Source organism: Ochotona curzoniae, unplaced genomic scaffold, assembly GCF_017591425.1.
Source record: "Ochotona curzoniae isolate NIBS_2020 unplaced genomic scaffold, NIBS_Ocur_1.0 contig_2699, whole genome shotgun sequence".
In the NCBI taxonomy this organism is placed as follows: Eukaryota; Metazoa; Chordata; class Mammalia; order Lagomorpha; family Ochotonidae; genus Ochotona; species Ochotona curzoniae.
Genome location: NW_024465561.1, coordinates 613,258 through 634,118, shown reverse-complemented (window position 1 = coordinate 634,118; position 20,861 = coordinate 613,258). Strand labels below are relative to the sequence as shown.

The window sequence follows — 20,861 nt, the reverse complement described above, 5'->3', positions numbered from 1 at the left end:
AAGCACCGCCCCCTCCGGGTTCCACCCCGCGCATGCGGAAACGCGCCCCACCCCCTCCCACTTCGCGCGGCCATTTCCGCTTCCGGTGCGGCCGCGCGCGGGCGCAGCGGTGGGAGGCGGCGAGCAGCCGGTGAGTGCAAACGCGGCGGGCTGAGCTGGAGCCTGCTGGATTTTGTGGTGTTTTTCGGGTGCGGGTGGGAGCAGGCGGGCAGCAGTTGAGCTTCGCCACCCACTTGGGGCCATTCCCGGGCTGTTGTGGGGGGCCTCCATCGGGCCTCGGCCCGACGATCGCCCAGAGGCCAGACAGGCCTCGGGCCGCGCCCCTGGCCCTGCCGCGGGCTGCACCCCCTCTGTCCCCGCGGCTCCTGCTGTCCCTTTGGCCCCCTCGGTCCCCGCGGTCCTCTCGGCCCCTGCTGTCCCCTCAGCCCCAGCTGCCCACACTGTCCCCGCTGTCCCCTCGGTCCCCCTGGCCCCTGCTGTCCTCCCGGCCCCTGTGGTCCCCTCAGCCCCCGTGGTCCTCTCGGGCCCCTGCTGCCCCCGCGGCCCCTGCAGAAGCACAGCCGCCCCCGGGCTGGCACTCACTTTCTTTGCCTGGCGACCCCCAACCCGGGCTCTGATCCCTCCTCAGCACCTCATCCCGCCTCTGCGATACAAAGTGTCTCCTTGCCCTGCTGCCTCTGAGGAGCAGGCATCCCTTATTCCTCCTGCACCGTGATGGCCCTGCTGGCACCTGCAGCTCTGGCCCCTGAGGTCCACCAGCCAGCTTTAACTTTACACACCAGTGTGTCCCTTTCCAACCCGTTTACCCCTGATGCTGCCCCCGCCGCCCCAGGACCCAAACGGTGGGGGTGCTCACCCCAGAATTATCTGAGTGTTTTTCAGCGTGCTCCACGCAGTTCCTGACTCACAGCTGTGCAGGGGTACGCTTGAGCCTGTGGCACACGAGTCCCTGGCTTCATCCACCCTCCCTCTCTCTGTACTCCGAATCTGGGAGATGATGGCACTGAACATTGGCAGCTGACTTGAATTCTGCCCCACCCTCTCCTTTTTGCAGACCGTCTGGTCCCCTGGTCTGCCCACCCAGGTTGGGGGCCCCAGGCCTGCCTCACCACCATGTGGCACGAGGCGCGCAAACATGAGCGGAAGCTGCGAGGCATGATGGTCGACTACAAGAAGAGGGCCGAGCGGCGGCGGGAGTACTACGAGAAGATCGTGAGTAGCCTGCCGTGGGGTCAGGGGCTCCTTGGAGCAAGAAGAGTGCCAGTTCATGAACCTCCCCCCTTTTTTTTTTTCCTTGGGTGTTGAGCGTAGTTGTCTACCAGAACCCCAAGGGACTCTCTGCCCCTGCAGTGGGACTTGGCAAGGCCTCAGAGTGCTGCAGGTGCCAGCAGGGAGGAGGGAGTGGGCTGGGGTCTGCCGCCATGCAGGCCTGGCCGTGGCGTGGACGTGTCTGCCGGGCTTCCTGCTGTACGTCCAGTGCCCGAGAGCTACTCCTGGGGCTTGGCACGGCTCCCCGGAGTGGGGGCATCGACATCAGTTCAGGGACCCCTTTCCCTCTTGGATCCTTTGATTAATTTGGGTGGGACAGAAGGCAGACAAGAAGTCCTGAGCTGCAAGGCCCCGGGGACCTTTTCCTGCTTCGGCCCCCGTGCATTTTTGATCTCCAATGGATACATCCCCATTGTCCATCTTTTTAAAGCTTTTTAAAATTCTCTTCTTTGGAAAGGTAGATTTTCACAGCAAGGAGTGACAGAAAAACCTTACTTCAGCTGGTTCACTCTCCAAGTGGCCACAACAGCCAGTGCTGAGGCCAGCTGGAGCCAGGAGCTTCTTCCAGGTCTCCTGCACGTGTGCAGGGTCCCAAGGCTTTGGGCCGTCTTGCACTGCTTTCCCAGGCCACAAGCAGGGAGCTGGATGGGAAGTGGAGCAGCTAGAACGTAAACCGGTACCCATATGGGATCCCGGCGCATGAAAGGCGAGGACGTTGGCCACTAGGCTACCACGCCAGGCGTGAAGGGAACAATTCTTATCACTTGCTGGGCCTCAGCAGAATGAGCTTCAGCAAGTCCGGCTCCTGCTGCAGCCCCAGGGCAGAGCTAGCAAAATGCCATGATGGTGGGTGCCTAGAAGCTTGGAGCTAGGGTGCTCTGGGGTCTGCTGCTAGCTGCTGCCCAACAGGCTGCACGCTGTGTTACCCAGTCTGCTTCCTGCAGTAGAGTGTAAAGCAGCAGACCAGGACCTGTCAGCTTTGTCTGTGTGGAGGCCTCAAAGGTCAGTGCCTGGATCAGGGTAGGAGTTTACGCTGCGTTTACAGGAAGCAGAGGGACCCAGTTCTGCTCCGGGACCTGCTGCTGGCTTCCCTGCCCCAGTCGCCTCAGTGTGCAAGAGGGCCCCTTGTGACTGTTCCATTCTGCAGGGAGGGGTAGGATATTCTTGCCAGTGACACTTCAGTCACATCCTATTGGCCAAACAGCAGTTCTGTGGCCACACTCAGGGATAAGGTTGCGACAAAGGCTGAGAGGTGCGGGCTGCGTGCTGGGTATCCCTGAGCACGTTACGTCAGGAGGTTCCCTTCCGAGTCGGCTGCCCCGGGGTGTGCAGGGCCGCCAGACCAGGTCTGGGCGGGTGGTGGCGCCCACGCCCCTCCGAGCATACACCTGCCCTGGACAACTATTGCTCTGTAAATATTGGCGCTTGGGGTTGTTGACGTTGCTGTTTAATTGGGTAGAGCTGGAGTTTGGATCCAGGTGGGTGGCTGGCATTGAGGACGAAAGGCTGGGGTGCCAGGGAGGTCCCTGAGTCCTGGCTTCCCTCAGGACCATGGTGCTGGCCAGCCAGCCCCTCTGCCTGGCTGCTGGGAAGAGCTTAAAGTATGAGTGCCTGCGGTGCTGGCCCGTACAAGTGGCCATTGTCGCCGTGTAGGAACATGACCAGCATTCTGATCACAGCTGCCAGGCCAGGCGGTGGCCAGTGCTGCTGGGAGGTGGGGAGGGGCTGCTGCACTCCCACACAGACTGTCACCTAGCTGCGGGTCCCAGAAGGGAGGCAGAGCCGAGGAGACAGCGGAAGCTGGCGGGGCTTCTGGGCGCCTGTTGCATGGTGCCTCCTTTCTCTCCGTCTTGGGTCCTTGTCTGACAGTCCTGCCAGTTTTCTTTATTGAGCAGCCTGGGAAAAGCAGCAGAATTCCCTGTTGATCTGAAATTGGGAACCGGGTGAGTGTCTCCTGCCCTGGGAAGCCCCGGGCTGAACCCAAGCCTGCTCAGACGTACCACTGGGCTCCCCCATTGGGAGCACTGCCTCCTCTGGGAGTGGTTCCTGCGGGGGGTACATCTGTCTGCACAGCTGCCACTGCACTGTGAGGACATGAATTCCTGAGCTCTCTGTCCTAGAACCAAGCCAGGCTAGTGGTCAGGAGGGCACTTGTATACCCTGGCTTGTTGTAGCATCGTTCATAGTTAAGGGGTAGGAGCCATTGACAGAGGGTAAGTGGATAAAAGAACTGGAGTAAATGCATATGGTGCAGTATTACTTCATCCTAAAAAAGAGAGAGAATAATTCAGAATATTCCCATCACACTCTGGTGTTGGTGGGCCTTGAAGAAAGAAGTGAAATCAGCTGTCAGGCAAAGCAAGAAGGCTGTTCTGGAAGGTTCTGTTTATGTGAGGTCTGGGGTGGGGAAGGGCAGTCAGACCTTTAGTAGCCAGGGACTTGGAGGCAGAGGGGAGAGGCTGTGCTGCTCAGCCGGGCCGAGCTTCCACCTTGCCAGAGGAACAGATCGGAGAGATTGGTCACGCTCCAGGGCTCCAGGTGCGTGGGGTAACCCTGCTCCTGAGCCCTCAGATACACTGAAAATGCCAAATTTTGTTTTTTGTTTTTACCACAGTAAGATAATCACTCTTGCATTTCAAAAATAAATCATAATGAACCAGAAATTGGAGTTTTGCAGTCAGGCCCGTCTGGATTCAAGTCTTAGTTTTGCTGGGGCCAGCGTGTGGCACAGCTGGTTCAGCTGCTGCATGTGAGCCCACGCCCCTGTGTGCCCTGGGGAGTGCTGACCGTTCCCCTGGTGGCTTCCTGCTGACATGGCTCAGCCTGCTCCTTCCTCTCATGTGTGTAGGGAGTGAGCCAATGGATGGGAGGTCTCTGTTGCTCTGCCTTTCAAATAAGTAAGTAAATTGTTTTGAAGAAGAATCCCAGTTTGGTTCATGAGGTGATGTGGGTGAGTGGACATTGGCCCTTTGAGAGTCTGGACCAGGCGGAGAAGAGTGGTGCCTGGAGGTTCGGAAGTCGGAGGAAAGGTGCCCATCATGCCTAGCCCCATGCACCTAGCTTCCGGCGTGGTTCACGGACTTTTCCAGAGTTTTGGGACACTGCTAGGCTGTGGACTGCAGGCTTCACTCATAGCCCAGTTCTTCTGCCCGCTTGTCCATGGCCTGGCCAAATCGCGCACGGCAGACTCCCAGGAGTTCTGACTGCAGGCACTGGGCGTGTGGCCTTGAGGTCACCTTGGCAATGTGATGGCCTCCTGAGACCTTCATGATGCTGAGGGAGTGGGGTAAGTTATATGGCTGGAGACAGGGAATTGGGGGGGAGGGTAAAGGTCAGGGTGGGGAGGTGGGTCCCCACAGCACTGCCTGCCCCTCCTGGTGCCACGGTCCCTTGCCAGGCCCCATGCACTTAGTTGGGCCATAGGTCAGTTCCGGCCATTAGGGGAGGATGGTACCAGCTGGGCCCCTGCGAGGGCAGGTGCAGAGTTGTGAAGAGCCAGATAATAACCATACTTACTGGCAAGCGTCCTCACCTCTTTACCCACTGGTGAGCCACTGGTGGGCGCACCTGTGCGTCAGCTGACTAAGGCTCGGGAGGGCTGCTGGGGACGCAGAGGAGTGCAAAATCTTGGAAACTTGGAAGTTTTTTTTTTTTTTTTCCCCACCCCTGAAAGGGCCCAGGCTGTTGTGTTGGTGGGGAGTTGTACTCTGTTCTTCAGTGTTCTGAGCACCTGCTCTGTTCTGGACCCTGGGGATCCCTGCACTTCCGGAAGGAGGCAGGTGTGGGAGACACGTGGTGAGGGAGTGCTCACAGGGTGTGCTAATCCAATGCTGGCGGTGCTCTGAGGAGAGCAGTCAGGCTTAGGGCCATGGAGTAAGAGGATCCAGCAGGAGGGCTGCTATGGGGTCTGGACTATGTGAGGGAGGAGGGCTGCCCTGGAATGTACTAGACTGCGCTCCCGAGTTGGCGTCTGGGGCTGACCTGTCTGTTCTGGGAGTGGTTATGGAGGTCAGTGTGCCTGGAGCACAGTGGAAAAGAGAGAGGTAAGAGGGCTGCCCAGACCCAGGATGGACTTGGCCCCTGGCTGCTGTGGGGAGTGGCTGAACGGGTCCTGGTGGCATGGCAGCACAGCCCAGGAAGGAGCCCGCCATGTATGCCAGGCTGGAAGAGAAGCTGCTGGGTTAGGAGCCACCACATGGTGCACTGAGACCCCACAGGGGGTTTCTGTGCTGTGCTTCGCAGCTGGAGTTTAGTTGGTTACTTTTATTTATTTATTTGTCTGGAAGGCAGAGTACAGACAGAGAGAAGGACAAAGTTCGATCTTTGATTTCCTCTTAGTTCACGCCCCAAATGGCTGTATTAGCTGGAACTGGTCCAGTCCAAAGCCCGGAGCCTCCTGGGCCTCGCATGTGGGTGCTGAGGCCGAGGAACTTAGACCATCTTCCATTGCTTTCTCAGGCACATTAGCAGGGAGCCAGCTCGGAGTGGAGCAGGTGGGACTTGAACCGGCCCCCATGTGGTGTGCTGCATCACAGTGCCTGCCCCTTCCAGGTGTTCTTGTGATTCCCCAGCTGTGAGTCCTGCAGGAGGGCTCCAGTGTGAGCGCTGTGGGCCTGGGACATTTCTCTGGCGTCTTGGTGCCTTGGTTTTGTTTTATCGTATTGGAGTGTGTGTACATGGTAGTGAGAGATGTCCTACCTATTGGTTCACTCCCCAGATGCCCACACCAGTTGGTGCTGGACCAAGCCCAGAGCTGGGAGGCAAGTACTCAGGCCACATCTCCCCTGCGGGTGGCAGGGACCCAACACGTGAGCTGCCACCTGCTGCTCCATGGAGTGTACTTTAGTGGGAAGCTGGAATGGGAAACAGAGGTAGGACCCAAGCTGTCTCTTAAATGGCAGCTGCTGTCCTTCCTAGCTTTTACTTTTTTATTTGTTTACTTGAGATTTATAGAGTGATAGAGAGTGAGACGGAGGAAGAGATCTTGATCTGCCCTCTGCTGCTATACCCTCCAGATGGCTGCAGTAGTCAGGGCTAGGCCAGGCCGTGGGCAGGAGCCAGGAGCTCAGCCTGCTCTCCCTCGTGGGCGACCCAGCTATTGGCATTGTCATCTGCTGGCTTTCCAGACACGCTGGCAGGGTGCTGGGTCAGAAGGGTGACCTGGACATGAACTGGCACTCCAATATGAGATGCCAGTGTCGGCAGCTGGCAGCTTAACTGACTGTACCATAATGCCAGCACGTGGTAATATTTTTTAAGGTTTATTTATTTTGCTTGGAAAGTCAGAGTTGCAGAGATGGAAAGATAGAGAGATTGATCTTCCATCTACTGGTTCACTCTTTAAATGGTTGCAACTTCCAGAGCTGGGCCAACCCAAAACTGGGAGGCAGAGCCTCTTCCTGTTCTCCCACGTGGGTGCAAGGGCCCAAGGTCTTGGGTGTCCTGGGTTGCTTTACCAGGCCATAAAAAGGGAGCTGGATGGGAAGTAGAGTTTGAAGGACACGAACTGGCACCCGAATGGGATGCTGGCGTTTGCAGGGGTGGACTGGCTTGTTTCATCACCTTGCTGGCCCCCAGTGGTCTTTTTTTTCTTTTTTTAAGATTTATTTTTATTGGAAAGTCAGATATACAGAGAGAAGGAGGAGAGACAGAGAGGAAGTATCTTCCGTTTGATGATTCACTCCCCAAGTGACTGCAATGGCCGGTGCTGTACCAATCTGAAGAAAGGAGCCAGAAATTTCTTCCGGGTCTCCCATGTGGGTTCAGGATCCCAAGGCTTTGGGCTGTCCTCAACTGCTTTCCTTGGCCACAAGCAGGGAGCTGGATGGGAAGCTGGGCCGCTGGGATTAGAACCGGCACCCATATGGGATCCCGGTGCATTCAAGACAAGGACTTTAGTCTGCTTTCCCAGGCCACAAGCAGGGAGCTGGATGGGAAGTGGAGCAGCGGAGTCTGTGCCGTATCGGATCCCGGCGCATGTAAGGCGAGGATTTATTCACTGAGTTGTTATGCTGGGCCCGGGTGTTTGTACTTTGTGCCTGTTGTGGGTGGTGCTGTTGTCAGCAAGTGTCTCCTTAAGTGCTTGTTTCTTGTTCAGTTTTGGGGGCCTAGAGGCCAGCATTGTTATATCGGGGAGAGCCTGTGACACTGGCATCTCACATGGTGTCTCTTTGAGTCCTAGCTGCTCCACTTCCAGTCCAGCTTCCTGCTAATGTGCATAGGAAAACAGTGAAAGATGACCTGAGTCCTTGGGCCCTTGCTTCTTCTGAGACCTAGGTGAAGCTCCTGGCTTTGGCCTCACCTTGGCCTGGTCATTGCAGCCATTTGGGGAGTGACCCAGCAGGTGGACGGATCTCGCTCCTTTTCTCCTTTGTAATTCTATGTTTCAAAGAAAAAATAGAGAACTTTAAAAAGTAATGCAGATTAGCAAAGAAAGAGAATGAAAGATCTTCCATCTGCTGATAACTCTCCAGATGGCTGTGATGGCTCGAGCTGATCCCATCTGAAGCCAGGAGTTTCTTCCAGGTCTCCCATGTGGGTCCAGGGGCCCAAAGACTTGGAACCATCCTCTGTTGCATTCCCAGGCCTTAAATAGGGAGCTGGATTGGAAGTGAAGCAGCTGGAACTAGAGCTGGCGCCCATATGGGATGCCAGCTCTACTGGTAGAGAATTAGCCTATTGAGCAGCCATGCTGGGACTCGGGGGCTGTTTCCTTATAGTGGAATTCGTTCATCATGTGATAGCTCTTTAACTAACTTCCTTCCTTCTTTCCTTTTCTTTTTTTTTTTTTTCTTTGAGGCAAAGAAATGGACAGAGGGACAGAGACAGGTGTCTAGTGGTCTCCCATCTGGTGGTTCACTGTTTCGGTGCCACAACAGCTGGGGCTGAACCAGGGCATGTTGGGGAGACAGGCACTGAGGGCTGGCCTCTCCCATTGGTGGTGGGAAGTTGGCTGTTGGAGCCCTCTGCTGCAGGCCTGGGCAGCAGCAGGCTGAACATGTGGCCGTTTGATTAACCTCTCACATTCTTTTCCGTATGGGTGATTATCTGGCCTTTCAATGTTTGCCATTTCAATTCGTGTGCCATGGGATTGCTGGTGTTTGCGTGTACTCATGCCATCTTGACGTCCGAGAGGCTGGTCCAGCCCGACCACTTGCCTGGCCCCAAATGAGTGACTTGGGGCTGGGAGCAAAGCATGGGGGATGGTGGGCTGGAGGCAGAGCCTCCAGAGAATTTGCAGAGAAAGCCATTGTTGTGTCCCCTCTGGCCTGTGGGTTAGCACCTGCTGGACCCCAGTGAGCTCCTGCAAAGCTGGGCTGCTGGGGGAGCAGTTTAGAACCCAGTGGGGCATGACCCCCAGCCTGTCCACTTTTCCCCTCCACAGAAGAAGGACCCGGCCCAGTTCCTGCAAGTACACGGCCGAGCCTGCAAGGTACACCTGGATTCTGCAGTTGCCCTGGCTGCCGAGAGCCCTGTTAACATGTAAGACTCATGATGGGCAGGCAGCATAAGGTGCTGGGGGCAACGCAGTGTCCAGAACAGGAGCCCTGGGGTTGAGACGGACCTCTGGGGACTCAGGTGAGGGAGGTTTGGCTTGCACGTGAGGGTGACTGTCATGGAGGTTCTGTGGAATTCACGGGCAGGAGCTGGTTTAGGGGACTTAACGGGACTGGGTGGGGCTGAGGCCGGGCCCTGGAAGAGGCCGAGGGGGTATCTCAGGAGGAATGGGACTCCTGGCCCACCTCCTGGGGTGGGAACCTGGTCTCCCTAGGGGCCGTCAGATGGGTGACTGGGTTACCTGCCACAGGTCCCAGAGGCTGCCTAGGGCTGGATGGGAGATGTGCAACACAGGGGCTGAGAGCTGGGGGGGCCCTGGTGAGGGAGCAAGGGGGCCCCTCGGCTCAGGCTTCCCTGCACGGCTGCAGGATGCCCTGGCAGGGGGATACCAACAACATGATTGACCGCTTCGATGTCCGTGCCCACCTGGACTACATCCCTGACTACACGCCCCCGCTGCTCACCACCATGTAAGCCGAGCCGCCCTGCCGCCCCGCTGCCCTGGGAAGGAGGTTGGGGGGAGCCCTCTCCCATTTGGGAAGTGACAGCTTGAGCCACACCCTGCCCTGTCCCCCACCCTGAGCCTTTACCAAACGCCTCTCCCCTTTTCCTGCTGGTGTGGGTGGGACCCCATCCCCTCTCCCCATCTCAAGAGCTTGGCGTCCCCTAAAGCTCCCCAGAGCAGGAATCAGACGAGCGGAAATGCAACTACGAGCGCTACCGAGGCCTGGTGCAGAATGACTTTGCCGGCAGTGAGTGCCTGGGCACTGTGGGTGGCGGGTGGCTGCGGGTCCGGCTGCAGACTAGAAGGCCCAGAGCAGTCTGGAAAGATGCTCTGAGTGCTTTCTGCTGAGGGGTCCTGAGTCTGGCCCCCATTCTGTCCTGGGCCCACTGCATCCTGTGCCAGCTCCCAGTTCCCTTCAGGGCCTCTGTCTCTGTAGTGGCCACAGGGGTGTCTGCCTGTTAGGTCATCTCCACACCCTGTGCCCCCAACTTCTGTGCTGTTTTTCCCTTTTTAACAGTCGGTGTTTCTTTCTGTATGTTTTCCCTTGCTCACATGTGCCACCTTGTCAGCCTTCAAGGCTGACATTTCCCACTATTTTAAGCAGTGATCTAGACAGTGTTGGCTCACTCACTAGGCGCTCGTGAGCGTCTCAGTGCTGGCCTCATTACCACTGCCAGCTCACCAGTGAGAGAAGTAGGGGGCCCAAGGAGGCCTCCGCCTGCCCAGCCTTGCCCTGGCACGTTCAGGCCGTGGTGGAGCTGGGCCGGCCCGTCCGTGTTATCTCATGCTTCTGCACAATCACCCAGCAGGGTGGGGCCAAGGCTCGCCTGACAGGCCAGGCCTGGGAGACAAAACAGGGGTCCTCCTGTGGGTCCTCACCTGCTGTTGGCCTCCCACAGGGCTCCTGGCTCAGAAGCAGGGCTGGAGAGTGGCTCTTGGGGTACCCAGGGGGAGGTTGGCTATGACTGGCCAGGTCGTTTTTGTCATCACTCAAGGCCATGCCACATCTCGGTGGTGGAGCTAGATTTCTGTGTGTTCCTTCATTCCTTCCCACAAATCCCTGCTGTGCTCCCGTGACAGCGTGGCAGGCCTAGCTCTGGGGCCAGAGTCCTGTGGGAAGAAGGCGGTTTTGGCACATTGGTGGTGTTGTTCCCAGTCCAAGGTGATGTTGGAGTGGGGACACGTTGTTCCGTGAGAACAGTAGGTCCAGGGCTGCCCAAGGCTGGGGTCAGTGAAGGCTGGTTAGGCACCGGCTGCTCTGAGAGGGTGGGACAGAATTCCAGGCATGCTGGGAGGGCAGAGGGCAGGAGGAGCCAGGAGCTGTGTGAGGCAGGTCAGCGGGGCCCTCTCCTGGGCCCGGTGGGCTCCGGACAGGAAGGGAGGGAGGCCTGTAACATTGGGTGAGCCAGCGCCCCCACCTCCTGTCATACACGTGCTGAGATGCTCACAGGAGCTACAGGCACTCCCCAGGGACCCACAGACAGGCGGCAGGCACACAGGCTCAGAGAGGAGGCCCTCTTATGGCACTGAGCTCACCAAGCTGAGCTCCCTGTGGCATACAGGTGGCCCTTGGGACGCGGTTCAGGATTCTGTGAAAGGTCCGGCCCAGGGTCTCAACAGTGATGGTGATGGGATAGCCGTGTCCAAGTCCTCAGTACTTGCTTTGCCCCAGATCCTGCTTTGTGGAAATGCCAAGTGAGGCATGGGGTTGAGGTCCCTTGACCAAGGCTGTGCACTTGCGGTCTGTGCTGGCCAGGACAGCCCTGCCACCAGCCACGTCCCGCCCCAGTGCCCCCTGATCCCCATCCTCTCACTTACCGCAGTCTCCGAGGAGCAGTGCTTGTACCAGATCTACATTGACGAGTTATACGGAGGCCTCCAGAGACCCAGCGAGGATGAGAAGAAGAAGTGAGTCGGGACTGGGACGCCACAGGGTTGCCTGCCGTGATTCCAGTGCCAGGATGAGGCAGATACAAGACGAGTCACTGCAATTAATTCTACTGCAAGCACCTGGCCCTACTCGGCTCCGGGCACACCTGGGGCACATTGTGGCAGACAGGCTTGTCCCCCAGTAGTGACAGCAGAGTCAGGCCTGGGGGTGCTCAGGATAGTGTATAACCCAGCCTCGTGGGAGGAGACTCGGAGTACTTCCTGGGAAACTGGGTATGGGATGGAAAAAGAGACAAGAGCAGCTTTGGGGGCTGGTGGGAGGTTCTAGGCAGAGGGAGGACGAGGGTGCCAGGGGGCTGGTGAGGCCAGCATGCAAGGCCCTGCCCTTGGCTCATGGGCGCCCCTGTCCCAGGCTGGCCGAGAAGAAGGCCTCCATTGGCTACACCTACGAGGACAGCACGGTGGCTGAGGTAGAGAAGGTGGCGGAGAAGCCTGAGGAAGAGGAGTCACCGGCTGAGGAGGAAAGCAACTCGGATGAAGATGAGGTCATCCCCGACATCGGTGGGGTCCCCTCTCTGTCCTCCCCACCTCCAGTCCCTGGGCAACAGCTTTGTGTCTGACCCCCCTCACCCGTGGGGCAGCCCACGCTTAGGAGCCCCACCGTGTCACCTCCTGTCCCTCCCTTTTGCTCTCAGCCCGCCTCAGCTCCCTGCCTGGTTGTGGGCTCTGTTCTCTTGCCCTCAGGTTTCTCTTTCTGTCCTTCGGCGTTCATCCTCGTTCTGAGCATTCCCATCCCCCAAGCAGCTGCTGCTGCAACCCCCTGCCTCCTCCACTTGCCTCCCACCTGGGTACCATCTCTACGCGCCGGCCTGGGGCCGTCCACTTCTGTGTCCATTCCGCCCCTGTACGTCACATGTCCGGCTCTGAAACACCTGCACCCACATGCAGCCTGTTCCTTCCCATCTGTCCAGCTCCCATCATGCTCTCCACGTGTCTCGCTCATCATTGGTCCTCCCACCCTCACCCCGTTCATTCCTGTAGCCCCCACCGTGCACTGTGCTGTGCCGGCTCTTCGGGGGCAGGGTGAATCTGGCCAGCCTGTAGGATGTTGAGCTGAGCCAGCTCTGATTTGGTCCCTCTCTGAAGGCTCCTCCAGTCGGGAGGCCCCGCCTGGTCTCTGCGTCTCCGGGGCACTGCCCCGCTGTTTCCTTGCCTGCCTGGGGCTCCTGACAGCCTTTCTCTTGGTGCAGATGTGGAAGTGGATGTGGACGAACTGAACCAAGAGCAGGTGGCAGATCTCAACAAACAGGCCACAACCTATGGCATGGCCGATGGTGACTTTGTCAGGTGAGGCCTGCGCCGTGGAGCCCGTCCTAGCTTGGCACTGCTGTGCTGTTACCCTCCCTAGCCCCGACCCGACTTCACAGAAACTGCCCTCAGTGTGGCATGGGACAGCCCCATGGCAGTTGATGGACCTGGGGTCAGGCTTTGCTTGCTGGTAGCCTCTTCCTGAGCCGTATCCCATGGCGAGTGTTTTGTTGCCATGATTGGGTAGGGTGGTTGCAGCGACAGTGAATTAGCAGCTGAGTGACTTATGCTCTGGTCTGGGCCCCTGCCTCCGTCGGGTACAGCCAGGCCGCTGCTCGCCACTTGGACTTGACCCTTCCCCGACTGGGTGTCCTCCCACATCCTTGCCCCTCCGAGGCCTAGGACATGCTCATACTCGGCCCTCTCAGGGTGGCTTCCTCAGCCTCCGTTTTGAAGACGCAGCTGTCTCTGCATCCTCAACATCTCCTTTCCCTTGTCCCTTGAGGGTCTTGGGGACTGTCCCTTGTCCATGACTGTGTTCCCCTGGAAGTGAGCTCGGAGCTGTGAGGTCTTTTCCGGTGCCGAGTTCTTAACATGTGCAGGAGTGGAGCCGTCACCCTGGTACCCTGGCTTCCCGGGTGATGATTCCGTACCCTGCCTCTGCAGGATGCTTCGGAAGGACAAGGAGGAGGCGGAAGCCATCAAACACGCCAAAGCCCTAGAGGAGGAGAAGGCCATGTACTCGGTGAGGCCCCCCCCTCACCAGCCTGGTGGTCCCTTGAGGCCAGCCCCTCACCAGCCGGGTGGCCCCCTGAGGCCCGCCCCTCACCAGCCCGGTATCCCCCTGAGGCCCGCCCCTCACCAGCCCGGTGGCCCCCTGAGGCCCGCCCCTCACCACCCTGGCCCCCACCCCAGGGTCGTCGCTCCCGGCGTCAGCGGAGAGAGTTTCGAGAGAAGCGATTGAGGGGACGCAAGATCAGCCCTCCCAGGTGAGGCTTCTCCTTGAGCACCCGGCTGCTGTGGGGCAGCAAGCAGCCAGAGCGAAGGTTGCGGGCAGGGCTGGCACCCAGGGGCGAGTGGCCACTCTCTGGCTCTCTTGCATTTGGAGACTTTGCCTGTTTTTCCTCCGGGGGAAGGGAGCCCAGTGGAGGGCAACCTGCGGATGCTGCCAGGCACAGTCAGGAGAATCGAGGGCAGAGCGAGCAAGGCCCCCTGCCAGGCCTGGCCCTGGACCCTGCGGCCCGCTCGCTGAGTCCTCTCAGACCTGGGCTCAGTGTCTTCTCTTCTCCAGGCACCAGTTTCCTGCTTGGAAAGTGAGATGGTATTACTTAGCAGTCGCTCATGGAGGGCATGGGATGAGCGTAGCAGGGGAATCGGGTATGGCACGAAGGGTTCTGCTCGGGCCAGGAGGCAGGCAGCTGTGGGCTCCAGGGGCAGGTGTGGCAGGGATGCACCACCAGGCAGCACGGGCCTCCCCGCCATCAGCAGCGTCAGGAATTGTGGGAGACCCTGGGCTGGGTTCCTGGCTCAATGGTCATAAGCTGTGTGACCCTGGACTCCCACTTCCTCAGCTGCAAAGTGTGTATAATCCGGGGTGCCCTGTTGAGGGGCTGGGGAGAGCTGCTGCGCTCAAGGGCGGGAAGCCTTTGAAGGGCTGGCACCTAAGGTAGTTGGGCGTGTTAGACATACAGTTTTTTTTTCTTTCTTTTATTTATTGTTGGGGGGGCGCTTAGGGTTTTTATTTTTTCAGATTTATTTGTTTTTATTGGAAAGTCAGATATATAGAGAGGAGAAGAGACAGAGAGGAAGATCTTCTTCTTCTGTCCATTGATTTACTCCTCAAATGGCTGCAATGGTTGGAGCTATGCCGATCTGAAGCCAGGAGCCAGGAGCCTCCTCCAGGTCTCCCACACGGGTGCAGGGTCCCAAAGCTTTGGGCCATCCTCGACTGCTTTCTCGGGCTACAAGCAGGGAGCTGGATGGGAAGCAGGGCTGTCGGGATGAGAACCGGTGCCCATATGGGATCCCTGTGTGTGCAAGGTGAGGGCTTAACTACTACTAGGTTACCACACCAGGCCCTTTCTTTTATTTAAATTTTGTTTTGCTTAAAAGATATGCAGAGAGAAATCAGTATATTGGTTCACTCCCAAATGGCCACAGTGGCTAAGCTTCGTTAATCTGAAGCTGGGAGCCAGGAGCTTCTTCTAGGTCTCCCATGTGGGTGCAAGGGTCCAAGGACTTGAACAACTACCCTTTACTGGTTTCCTGGGTACATTAGCAGGGGTGAAGAGGAGCAGCCAGGACTGGAACTGGTGCTCATATGCGATGCCAGCCCCAGGCTCTCAGTGTCACTGTCATTATTACCCGGGCATCCTCAGTGAGGATGTGGCAGACTTTTTTGTAGCATACTGTGTGCAGGCCAGGTGGGGCCAGGGCTGTGGGCCTTGAATCCCTCGGTCAGGACAGGCCAGCACTTTATGGGTGGGACTTTGCAGGTCACGTTTTGGATGGTTCTGAGGTGGGAGTAGGTGAAGGAATTCAGCAAGGCCTGCCACCTTCTGGCAGCCTCCCTACACCCCCAAATGTAGTTATTACTGTCTTCAGGTCCCCCCTGCCCCCAGTCCCAAAGACAGGACCCATGCAATGCCAAGTCCACCCAGATTCCAAGGCCCCACTTCCTCCCCCCTTCTTGTCTTTGTAGCTACGCCCGCCGAGACAGCCCCACGTATGACCCTTACAAGCGGTAAGTGCAGGGTTTGGTGAGGGGGGCAGCCCTGCTTACATAATGCCTGGTGAAACCGATTGAGGCAGAAAGATGTGATTTTGAAATTGAAAGTCTCTAGCAATAAGCCAAGCAGCCGCTGGCTGAATGCGGGGTTCATCTCCAGGATGAGGAGGGGCCTCATGGAGACAGGCCTGCGAGTGACCTTAACTCAGAAGCCCCTGAAGGCCCATTCCCTTCAGAATGGGGTGGAGGGTGGGTTCTGCCCTCTGGGGTCCTGGCAGGCCAGGGAGGTGAGGCCCATCCAACTGTTAGCGGAATGAGAGATGGAGCCAATCTCTCCCAGCCTCAATGATTCGCAAAGGCTTTGTGGGTCAAGTACTGGCGAGCTGGGTCTCCCGCTGCCCTGCTGCCCCAGCTGTGGCACGCCACCTGGTAGCGCTCGCCAGCCCAGGTTTTGCTGTCTGGTTCTGCAGGTGCTTTGTTCAGAGGAGAAGGGAAAAGGCCTGAAGCGGCCCAGTCTTGAGCTGCCTGCTTTCTGCCCCATCGCAGGTCGCCCTCGGAATCCAGCTCCGAGTCTCGCTCCCGCTCCCGCTCCCCGACTCCTGGCCGGGAGGAGAAGATCACATTCATCACCAGTTTTGGGGGCAGCGACGAGGAGGCAGCTGCAGCTGCAGCTGCTGCAGCCGCGTCAGGGGCCGCCACAGGGAAGCCCCCCGCAGCCCCCCAGCCTGGCGGCCCCGCACCGGGACGCAATACCAGCGCCCGGTCGGTAACGCTCAGGCTGCCCGTCCTACACCCCGGCCACCACGGGAGGGAGCTGGGGCCGAGGGGGGTTGCCGCACTGGCCTGCACTGACTTGGCCCCCGTGCCCCACCTGCAGCCGCCGCTCCTCCTCCTCCTCTTCTTCTGCTTCGAGGACCTCCAGCTCCCGCTCCAGCTCCAGCTCCCGCTCTCGCCGTGGCGGCGGGGGCCACTACCGCTCTGGTCGCCATGCCCGCTCCCGTTCCCGCTCCTGGTCCCGCTCTCGCTCCCGTTCCCGGCGCTACTCCCGGTCCCGCAGCCGGGGCCGGCGGCACTCAGGTGGTGGCTCTCGTGATGGACACCGCTACTCCCGTTCGCCCACCCGGCGTCCTGGCTACGGGCCACGACGCAGAAGCAGGTGCGTGGAGGGGACATGTGTGGCCAGGGGATCAGTGAGGGTTCCACCAGCCAAGACCTGGTCTGAGAGGAGAGGCCCTCAGGAACGCTTCTTGCTTCAGAGGGGGAGACAGCGATGTCTAGGAGGAGAGAAGGGCGGAGTACCTCTTCTCAGTGCCACTGGCCTTGCCAGGACAGAAGGGTAGAAGTGGCTACATCAGGGCTTGCAGCGGGGGCCCTGGGCCCGTGTGGCTGGGAAAACCCGCCGGAGGCTCCCTGGGTGTCTCTGGGAATTGCTGGGCAGGGTGAAGTAGTTACGCTGGGTGGTGGAGGAAGTGGCCACCTGGGGCTAGGGTGCACTTCCCCTTGCAGTGCCTTGCCCAGTGGGGGCTGTCCTGCCCTGGGGGACACGGGGTGGGATGGTGAGAATGCGGACTGTGGGGCAGCTGCCTGGGTTCCTCCTGTGAACCTGCACCTGCAGAGTAAGGGAACCCGCTAACGTCCATGTCACTGGGTCTTTGTCTCCATGTCACAGGCAAATTGACATACAGCTTTTAAAGGCAGGCCCAGCCCTGGGTCAGAGGCTGCATGACTGCGGTGTGGGTCCCAGTGCCAGCTCTCTTGTGGGTATAGTGGGTCAAGTGGAGTGACCGAGTGGGCTCTAGAAAGCTGGCAGGCCCATGACCCTGTTCCGTGGAAAGCTTGGCACTGTCCAGTCCTGTGGTTTCTCAAGAGAAGTCACCAGTCCTAGCTTTGGAAGGACAGCTCTTGTTTTCTTAATGTCAACAACACACTTTGATATTGTAAAAACCCAGGAGTGCCTGAGCAGTCGGCGTGTGGCCTGTGGAACCAGCTGCTGGCTCACTCCTCACAGCCCAGCCCTGGGCGATGACAGGGGAGAGGAAGGTGGGGCTGGTCACCTCCCTGGTGGCAGCCCAAGCGTGAGCCCTCACTGGGGGACCACCAGGGTCCTGAGAAGGGGAGGAAGGGACTGCGCTGGAGGTTGGTGGGGGCCCTGAGGAGGGGTGGACGGAGGTGGATGAGGGGGAAGGAGAGCTCACCTTCAAGAGCACAGAGCTCATAGCCAAGCCCTGCCTTCCCTGTGGCCACTGCCCGGAAACTGGCAGGTGCTTGAACCTGGAAGGAGAGAAGTGGGTAGGCGTAGCTAGCCGTCAGTGCTGGGAGCTGTCTTAAGCAGGCCTGTCTGGAGGACCTAGGACTGATTGTATGAGAAGGTGACATGCGACCTTGCAGGAAGCCATGGATTGGGAGCTTAGGGTAGCAGTATGGAGGGGGTCCCTGCAAGCCTGTGACCTGGCCCTGCCCCGCACACCCCCAGGAGCCGTTCCCGCTCAGGAGACCGCTACCGGCGGGGCGGCCGGGGCCCCAGGCACCACAGCAGCAGTCGCAGCAGCTGGTCCCTCAGCCCGTCGCGCAGCCGCAGCCTGACACGCAGCCGCAGCCCCAGCCCAAGCCCCAGCCCCAGCCGCAGCCGCAGCCGCAGCCGCACGCAGAGCCATTCGCCATCACCTCCGAGGGAGAAGCTGACAAGGCCGGCGGCATCTCCCGCTGTGGGCGAGAAGCTGAAAAAGTGAGTAGAGCCGGACCTGGGGGGCCGTGAGCCATCAGACTCAGGTGGGGTTCTCCCCTGGAGGGCCTACCTGTAAGGCTGTGCCTGGGGTGCGGGGTCCAAGGGAGATGGGGCTGTGCGGGGGTGGGAGCTGAGACTGCTGCAGGGTGAGGCGACAGGCTCCCTTCCACCCTGCCAACTGCCCTCTTGCCTCGCTCTCACCCAGGACTGAACCTGCTGCTGGTAAAGAGACAGGAGCTGCCAAAGTCAGTAAGAATTTGGAACTCGCCTGCCTAATTCCCGCCAGCAGCAGTGCCCGAGAGCTGGGCCCGGTGGGCCTGCAGGGGGCCCGGGTGGGCTGGGAGGTCCAGACCCGGGCGGGACAGGAGAGGGGCAGGAGAGGAGCTTGCCCCCAGGACAACCACGTTCCTTCCCCTGCCTCTCTGCGCCCTTGGGGGATTCCCGCAGCCTGCCCTTCCTCCCCACAAGTCTCCCGCAAGTTGCAGGTTCTTGGCTGAGGTGGGTTGTGGGAGCTCCGGGATACCCACCCCCTCCCGTCTCTTCTCCCCCTCCCCCAGCCCAAGCTGACACCGCAGGAGAAGCTAAAGCTGAGGATGCAAAAGGCGCTGAACAGGCAATGTATGTGAGCTGTTCCCTGAGTGCTCCCCTTGACAGCCACATGAGGGCACGGGCTGGGGCGGCCAGGGGCTGGGGGTGTTCCTCTGCTTAACCTCCCCGCTCCCCCACAGTCAAGGCGGATAAGAAGGCAGCTCAGGAGAAGATGATCCAGCAGGAGCACGAGCGGCAGGTGAGGGGCCTGAGGGGGCCAGGTTGCCGAGCTGGGACGGGAAGCCTGGCTTCATCCTCATGGCTGCCTTTTCACAGGAGCGGGAGGACGAGCTCCGAGCCATGGCACGCAAGATCCGAATGAAGTAAGACCGCCCCCCTCCCAGTGCTGCCTCCTGCCTGCCCGCCGCTGGGCTGCTGCTGGGGCCCCACCCAAGCTGGCCGTGGGTGGATGAAAGAGCCAGCCTTGGGCCCTCGGGCCATGCCCGGCCACCTCTGGCTCTTCTCCCGCCATCTCCTCCCTCGCTGCCTGGCTTAGCATGCTTGCCGGTGCTGTTCTCATGGGCCAACAGGTCCCCCCTCCTTCTCCCACCAGGTCCCCGCCCTCACTTCCCTCAGGAAGCTCTCACCCACTGTGTTGCCCGGATAGTGCCCCCAAGCCCTCTGCCTCCCCAGCCTGCTATGGGTGGCATGGCCCTCATCTGTCCCTGCAATGAGCTGTGTGTTTTGTTTACTCCCTGCCCTGTCCTCCATGCCTAGACTTCTAACAGTGCTCAGCTGGCTCAGTCCCCTTGCCTGGCCTGCTTGCTTTTCATTTGCTCTTTTGGTACTGAGAAATGGCCAGGCTCAGAGCCTGGTCAGCCAAGCCTGGGTTCAGCTTCACTGACTTGCCACATCATGTGGCCTGGGTCCGGCACATGTCCCCTTGGGGCCTCCCATGACACTGTGAGCCAGGGGCAGTCTGGAACCATGGGCTGAGGTGGAACTGGAGGCCCCGGTGCCTGGTGTCCTCGGGCAGGGCTGTGTTCTAGCTCATGGTGGCACTAAGTGCTTGGACTAGCACCTTAACCTGTCTGGGCATGGGCAGCCATCCATGAGGACCCTGCTGTGAGGCTGTGTGGGAAAGGCCTGAGCTGCTGGCAAGGTTGTTGGGGATTTGGTTATGGTGGGCCACACTGGGCTCCTGCTCCTGGCTCTGCACCGTAACCCTGCAAGGCTGTACCAGCCTACAGACAGGGTCACTGCCCGCCTTGACTCCCTTGCTAGGATTTGGCCAGATGCAGGTCAGGCTCAGGGAAGGCACCTGCTGATCCTGGACCCCAAAGCAACAGCAAGTGAGGGCAATGCTGGACTGTCCAGCTGTGAACCCCACTGTCAAGTGTCTGCTCCCTGGCTGCTGCCACCCCCTGCCCCACCATCTCCAGGTTCACTCTTGGACCCGAACACCTGGATAGCTTTGGGGTCAGGTAGGTGCTCATCAGCCCTCCTTCCCCAGGGAGCGGGAGCGCAGAGAGAAGGAGCGAGAAGAGTGGGAGCGCCAGTACAGCCGGCAGAGCCGCTCGCCCTCGCCCCGTTACAGTGAGTGTTCCTGTGGCGCATGCCCAGCTCCCCTTTTGTAGGCTTCAGTCCCAAGGGGCCCAACCTCGAGGATTCCACCCCTGCCCCCGTGCCCACACTGGCTGTCCTCACTCACCCATCTCTTCTCCACAGGCCGGGAATACAGTTCTTCTAGAAGGTAAGGAAACCAGCCCAGCCCCCATTCCCCCTCTCCCCCCGGCTGTGCCACCCTCACAGCTCCTCTCCCTTCTCTCAGCAGGCGCTCGAGGTCCCGCTCCCGGAGCCCCCACTACCGACACTAGGTGGAAGAGGCTGGAATTGGGACACTGCTGTTTCTCTCCAATGAAATAAAGTCAGACACTATTTAATTCCCTTCCCTGGGCCTGTGTGTCATTTGTGCAGAGCTCTTAGTGCCTAGCAGCCCGTTGGGAGGAGCTGGCCGGTGGACAGGCCAGGTGCCAAGGGCACCCTAGTGGTTAGTCCTGCCCACGGCAGGGCGTCTGCACGGCAGCTCTTTGTTGGGCAGAGCTGCCGTGGCGTGGTGAGGCCTGCTGAGAAGGCAGGGGGCCCAGACCTGCCCACAGGTGCAGACAAGGTTCCGGCCTAGGGAGGATGGGCTGGGGCTGCTGGCGACAGGTCCAGGCCTTTCCCCACCCTCACCTCGGCCCTGGCCCTGGCCTCACCCACACTAGGAACCGGGAGCACGGCTTTCTGTGCCAGTCCTGCCCTGCCCCAGGCACTGGGGGCCGGCCGTTCCCTTCACCCCCTCACTGCAA

General features: G+C 59.5%; 1 protein-coding gene across 4 annotated transcripts; it reads left to right on the top strand.

Annotated features, from left to right (window-relative positions):
• Positions 1–71: 71 nt before the first annotated feature.
• On the top strand, positions 72–20,458 carry LOC121153574 (CLK4 associating serine/arginine rich protein). Of its 4 annotated transcripts, none has more exons than XM_040976175.1 (21): positions 72–130; positions 1,085–1,212; positions 8,654–8,751; positions 9,195–9,296; positions 9,499–9,578; positions 11,155–11,239; positions 11,634–11,782; positions 12,472–12,568; positions 13,196–13,274; positions 13,445–13,518; positions 15,231–15,272; positions 15,804–16,019; positions 16,135–16,413; positions 17,731–17,982; positions 18,188–18,227; positions 18,540–18,600; positions 18,711–18,769; positions 18,847–18,893; positions 20,024–20,106; positions 20,239–20,263; positions 20,345–20,458. In XM_040976175.1, the coding sequence occupies exons 2-21, from the start codon at positions 1,114–1,116 to the stop codon at positions 20,385–20,387; spliced, it is 2,010 nt and encodes a 669-aa protein (XP_040832109.1). In that variant the 5' UTR covers positions 72–130; positions 1,085–1,113; the 3' UTR covers positions 20,388–20,458. The 4 variants fall into 4 exon arrangements, with proteins under 4 accessions (XP_040832109.1, XP_040832110.1, XP_040832108.1 ...); XM_040976174.1 differs by having other exon boundaries at positions 89–130; positions 1,055–1,212; positions 20,342–20,458; XM_040976176.1 differs by lacking the exon at positions 9,195–9,296 and having other exon boundaries at positions 8,654–8,680; positions 9,512–9,578.
• The last annotated feature ends 403 nt before the right edge of the window (positions 20,459–20,861 follow it).